The 5898-nt window shown below is 61.1% G+C and overlaps 1 protein-coding gene across 1 annotated transcript; it reads left to right on the forward strand.

The window, feature by feature from the left end:
• Positions 1–2384: 2384 nt before the first annotated feature.
• On the forward strand, positions 2385–4767 carry DMRTA2 (DMRT like family A2). Its single transcript, XM_056356118.1, has 2 exons — positions 2385–2926; positions 3149–4767. The coding sequence occupies exons 1-2, from the start codon at positions 2434–2436 to the stop codon at positions 4024–4026; spliced, it is 1371 nt and encodes a 456-aa protein (XP_056212093.1). The 5' UTR covers positions 2385–2433; the 3' UTR covers positions 4027–4767.
• Positions 4768–5898: the final 1131 nt, after the last annotated feature.

The raw sequence follows: 5898 nt of genomic DNA on the forward strand, positions 1-5898 counted from the left end.
GTTGGCAGCCGCACACACGGAAAGTCGGGTGGGAAAGCGTTCATTTCGTTAAAAAAAAAATCAAAAAAGAGGAAGAAGGGTGTGAGTGTAGGAAAAATATTGCAAAGTTTGATGGCTCTGCACTTGTGCTTTCCGCAGCCACAGGCGGAGTGTGACAAAAGGCCAGGGGCAGCGCAGCACCCGCGGGCGCTGCCGGTCCCGCAGTGGGGCTGCCCCGCGGCCCCCCGTGGCCGTGCGCGCCTCCCCGCGGCGGAGGGGGCGGCGGGCGGCCCGGCCGTTCCGAGCGGAGCCAGGGCTGTCCCTGCGGGCGGGCAGCTGGCCGGACAGACAGCCGGGGAGCCCCCGGGGAAGGTCGGCAGCGTGTGCCGCGCAGGTGGGATGCTGAGGCGGCGGGCAGGAGGGCCCGAGGGACCAGCGGGCGCTTCCTGCTACGGGGCAGGACTTGGGGCCGCGTGTAACAAAGAACTTTTAAAAGTGCCGAGGAGGATGGAGATCCCTCGTGGGAAACGGAGGGGAGAGCCCTGGGGAGAGGAGCCGGCGCTATTTCCCACCGAGGCTTCCCAAGCGCTACCTCCTCCCCGTTAGCAGCGACGGTGACGTCAAACCCGGGTGGTTAATGCTAAAACAAAAGCTTCGGGGTTAATATACAGTTACCAGCCCGACAGCTTCCTCCTCAAAAATCAGTCCCTCGGGTTTATTGTCCCCGCGGGGAAGGCGCCTGTTGAACATGTAGTCACGCAAACAGCTGGCAGGAGAGGGAGCGGACTTGGCTTTCTGGGGAGCAAGGGGCGGGCAGGGCTCTGCCGGGGCACAGCGCGCTGGAAGGACGGAAAGTCAAACTCACCTCGGGCTCTGCGGCCGCGGCAGCGCTCCGGCAGCTCACCTGCAGCGGTGGGGCGGAGGGGGGAGAAAGAGAGGAAGGGGCAGAGAGAGCGAGGGAAGGGAGGAAAAATGAAGGAAGGAAGGAAGGAAAAAGGAAGGGAAGAAGGAAGGAAAGAGAGAGGCATCGTTACGTACTATTATAAAACAAAATCTCCAAGGGGAGGGGGGAAACCATAAATTGAATTGTCACCTTCCACAGCACATTTCCCCCACCCTTTTGACAAGTGACGCCCAGGGAAAAAAAAAAGAAATCAAACAGTTGGCAAGGCAAATACCGTTTACCACTGGATTAAAAAAACAAAAAAAAAAAAAAAAAAAAGAAAAGCGAAGCCCAAGTCAGGTAGCAAGCAGAGCCGGGCAGATGCACGCGCAGGCGGGCACGCACGCACCCCCGCACGCGCGCGCAGCGGGAGCACACGCACACGCGCGGACACCGCTCGCCCCGCGGGTCCCCCCCGGACCCTCCCGGCCCCTCCGCGGGCGCGGCGCGCTCGGGCAGCCGCCGGGCGGACGCGGCGGCCCGTCGGGCGGCCAATCAGAGCGGCGCTTCCCGCCCCTGGCCAATAGCAGGCGCCACATTGTTGTCAAATGTTGCCTAATGGCAACGCGGGGCGCAACAATAGCGCGAGTGGCGGCGGGCGGCGCGGCGGGCAGCGCGCTCTGCCTCCAGCTCCGGCCGCGCGGGCCGCACGCGCCAGGCGGCGCGGGGCCGTGGCGTGTCCCGGGGGGCGCGGGGCCCTGCCCGCTCCGGCCCTGCCCGCTCCCGCGCCGGCCGCCTGCTCGGGGCTGGCCGCGGCGGCCGAGCCCAGCCCGGCCGAGCCCAGCCCAGCCGGGCCGGGGGGGCTTCCGTGCCCGCGGGCTGCCGGCCTCTCTGCCCGGCCGCGGTGCCGCTGCGCGGGACACGGGGTGATTTTTTTTCTAACTATTTTTTTTAAAAATTCTCTCCTGGATTTTAGCCTCCGCGGCTTGTGGCGAGGGATCCCGTCGTTGAAGGTGCCGGATTGCTTTTTGAAGGGACACTGTTAATCTGTGACCGTAGCTGCAGGGGGACGGGGGAGCTGAGTTTAGGGAGCAGCGGGGGTGTCCGCCGGGGCGCCGCGGGGAGCGGCGGGCCCGCCGGCGCGGGCGGGAGAGCTCGGCTTGGAGCCCGGCGCGATGGACTTGGTGCTGCCCCGCCAGATGCGCACAGAGAGCGAGGAAGCCAGAGAGATCTAAGTTTTCTTGGATTTGCTTAGAACCGCTTTTCGTGGGCGGAGGGGCGGGGAGCCGGGCGCGGAGAAACTCCCGACGGCCCCCTCCTCACCCGAGCCCCGCTCCGGAGCGGTGTGCCGGTGCGGGGGGGCCCGGGGCGGCGAGCGAGGCGGGGGAGCAGGCGGCTGCCGGGGGTTGCATGCCCACACGGGGGGTGCCGGCAGCCCCCCGCACGTGATCGCGCCTCGAGGCGCCGGGAGCTTCTCCGCGGGTGCGGCGCGGGGGGCTGCCCCGCCCGGCGTCGCTTTGGGGGAGGCCAGGGAGGGGGGGGATCGCGCTTTTCGGGGCGGGCTCGCCAAGATGGAGCTGCGGTCGGAGCTGCCCAACGTGCCCGCCGCGCCCCCCCCGGTGCCCCCCAGCTCGGTGGCGGCGGCGGCGGCCGCGGCAGCGGCCACGCTGCCGGTGAGCGTAGCCGGGAGCCTGCTGCGGGCGCCGCCGCTGCTGCTGCGGGCGGCCGAGAAGTACCCGCGGACGCCCAAGTGCGCCCGTTGCCGCAACCACGGGGTGGTGTCGGCGCTGAAGGGCCACAAGCGGTACTGCCGCTGGAAGGACTGCATGTGCGCCAAGTGCACCCTCATCGCCGAGCGCCAGCGCGTCATGGCGGCCCAGGTGGCGCTGCGCCGCCAGCAGGCGCAGGAGGAGAACGAGGCCCGCGAGCTCCAGCTGCTGTACGGCACCGCCGAGGGGCTGGCCCTGGCGGCCGCCAACGGCATCATCCCGCCCCGGCCCGCGTACGAGGTCTTCGGCTCCGTCTGCGCCGGGGGCGGCGGCGAGGGAGGCGCCGGCGCCTCAGGTAAGGCCGCGCTTCGCGCCCTCGGGGGGATCCTGGAACCGGCGGTGCGGGGGGCGGGGTGGAAGGGGCCGGAGGAGGGTGGGGGTGCCGGGGGGGGCGCGCACCCACAAGCGGCACCCTCCGGCGGAGCGGCCTTGTGGCTCGGCGGGGCCCGGCTGGGGCAGCCGCACTGACGGTCTCTCTCCTTCTGCCACCACCCCCACCCACCCCCCCGGCCCGCAGAGTCCAAGATGCAGAAGTTCGAGCTGTTCCCCAAGACGCTGCTGCCGAGCCGTGCCGTCACCCCGCAGCAGGCGGGCGGGAAGCCCCTCTCCCCGGACGGCGAGTCCGTGCCCGGCACCTCCTCCCCAGAAGCTCGCCACGGCTCGGGCTCGGAGAACGGGGACGGCGAGTCCTTCCTGAGCTCGCCCGTCTCCAAGGGCCCGAAGGAGGGGGAGGAGAGCCCGGGCTCTATCAGCCCGCTGGGCTCGGACTCGGGCTCGGAGGCGGACAAGGACGAGCAGGACCCGTCGCCCTCGGCCGGCGGCCGGCAGCGGACTCCCATCGACATCCTGACGCGCGTCTTCCCGGCGCACAAGCGCAGCGTGCTGGAGCTGGTGCTGCAGGGCTGCGGCGGGGACGTGGTACAGGCCATCGAGCAGATCCTCAACAACCGCGGCCCGGAGAAGGGCCCCGAGGAGGGCTGGGCTCGGGACGGTGCCTTGCAAGGCCTTCCGCCCACTCCCGCCGCCGCCGCCGCCCACCACCGGCCCTTGATCGCCGGCGCCATGGCCCCCGCCATCGGCGCGCTGGGCAGCCGCTCCGCCTTCTCCCCCCTGCAGCCCAACGCCACGCACTTCGGGGCCGAGGCCGGCGCCTACCCGCTGGGCACCCACCTGGGACTCAACCCCCTGCGCCTCGCCTACTCGGCGCACAGCCGGGGACTGGCCTTCATGACCCCCTACTCCACGGCCGGGCTGATGCCCACCCTGGGGTTCCGGCCGCCCGTGGACTACGCCTTCAGCGACCTCATGCGGGACCGCTCTGCCGTGCACAAGGAGCAGGTCTACTCCGGCGGGCTCTACGGGCCCATGGTCAACAACACCCCCGAGAAGCAATAGCGGGGGGCGGCTTCCTAAAGCTCATCTGTGCAGGGGTAGCTAGGTAGGCACGGGTGGAGGGGCGCAGAGGGCTTCTCCCCCCCCCCCCCCCCCCCCTCCCCCGTGCAGGCGGTGGTTGCGTGCGGAGCCTGGTGCGGACAGACGTAGGTGTATTAAAACGGTGATAAAGGTGCACTTTCATTGTCCAGACATGAGTCACTCTTTGTTGCTTATGGCCATAAGCATGGATATCCTTGGTGCGTTGCGGGGGTGTGTGCATACATGCGCTCTTTCCTACACACATACATATATATATATGTATACTAGCAAGTGTATAATGTTATAAAATGGAAATCTAAGTTATTAATGTAACTTGTAGGTGAACTTGGTATTAACGTTAAGCTAAAGGTTAGACAGCTCATTGTAATACTTACCAGGCGTATAGATTAAACATATTGTCAAATTTAAAGCCTTTTCCTTCCCACCCCCAGAAATGTTACGATCTGTATATAACATTGGAAAGTAGATATATTTGTAACTGTCCGTAGGACCCCGGCGCCAATGGTGTATGACGGTTTAATAAGCCTCCTTCATTTGTGATCTGCAAGAAAATTGCTTTCTTGTTCCAATGTAGCAAACTTCTTGCTGTTTCTAACAGGTAATTCTGTGTTTCATTTCATAGAAATAAATGTTATTTTCTATTAAAAAAAAAAAAAGGAATCGGTCTTATAAATGGCAAGTAGTATTTTATGAGACAATGGAAGTTGTTTTGGGAAATTCGTTTGACGAGTACAGTCAATATTTAAAGGAGTTTATGCAATTAGTACAAACATGTTTATTACACTTTTATCATGGTCAAACGAGATATTATTGGGAAACTTTATGAATAAAAATGAAGCATACAAACCAGAGAAATTTTGTTATCAAGGGAAATTGTCAAATACCTTATTTCTGGTTCTGGTCTTTTTATCATTTACACACAGGGTGGGGGTGGTGAAAATCAGAGGTGTAAAGCAGGATTTATTTTTCTTCCATATCTTGCTGATTTTTGTCACGTTTAGGAGATCTGGCATTGTCACAGAGAAGAGCATGGTTAAAGCAGATGCCGGCCTGGCCGACTGCAGGTTGTGTAGCAGCGGAGAGGTACTTTTTCCCCTCGTATCTGAAATCTGAGTGTGATTTTTAATTGTTTCTATATTAAGATAAGCAGAGGGGTATATAATAACAACGTTTTTCAGAACGTAAGAATGTGTTTGCGGCAGGAGCGAATGAGTTACGACCACAACCTCAGTGAGGGGGTATGTGCAGGGAAGATTTTGCTGGTTTAGTTTTGGAGCTGTGTATCCTTCCAAATCTTTCCCTCGTTTCAAGATTAAAGGCTACAGGCGTAGGTGGTTGTTTTTTTCTTTTGTTAATTTTTTTGTTGTTTCTTCTGGGTTTTCTTCTCCCCCCCCCCCCCCCTCTTTTTTTCTTGGCAAGGGTGTTCAACTATTCTTTAAGATCAAAAAGTAAGAAGGGCGTTCCTCCCTCTATTTATTTATTTCGATGAGTTGGAGGGGCAGCATCCAGAGAAGCAATCCTTCCGAAGGCCGGATCGCGACTTTCTTATCAGTCCTGGGAGCGTTTGGCCCAGGAAAACTATTACTCACAAAGAACAAGTTGAGTGCATGGTTGAATTAAGACTGTAAAAGCTCACAAAGTTGGTTGGTATGGAAACCTAATCCCACCGAACCGCTCCGTGGCACAGCTGGACTGTTTACTTTCTCACTTCAAATATAACTGTGTAAACATTGGCTCGGAGCTGACAGCCCGGCTCCTACCAACCAGTTAATATACTGGTGGGTCTGGGAGGAGACGCATCCCGCCGCAGCTATTGAAGGAAGCCCCTGGGTA

This window comes from Falco biarmicus, chromosome 11 (genome assembly GCF_023638135.1).
Source record: "Falco biarmicus isolate bFalBia1 chromosome 11, bFalBia1.pri, whole genome shotgun sequence".
Lineage (NCBI taxonomy): Eukaryota > Metazoa > Chordata > Aves > Falconiformes > Falconidae > Falco > Falco biarmicus.

Coding starts and splice junctions, on each gene's coding strand:
- DMRTA2 (XM_056356118.1), top strand. CDS start 2,434: ATGGAGCTGCGGTCGGAGCTGCCCAACGTGCCCGCCGCGCCCCCCCCG. Junction 2,927..3,148: donor GGGAGGCGCCGGCGCCTCAG/GTAAGGCCGCGC, acceptor CCCGGCCCGCAG/AGTCCAAGATGCAGAAGTTC.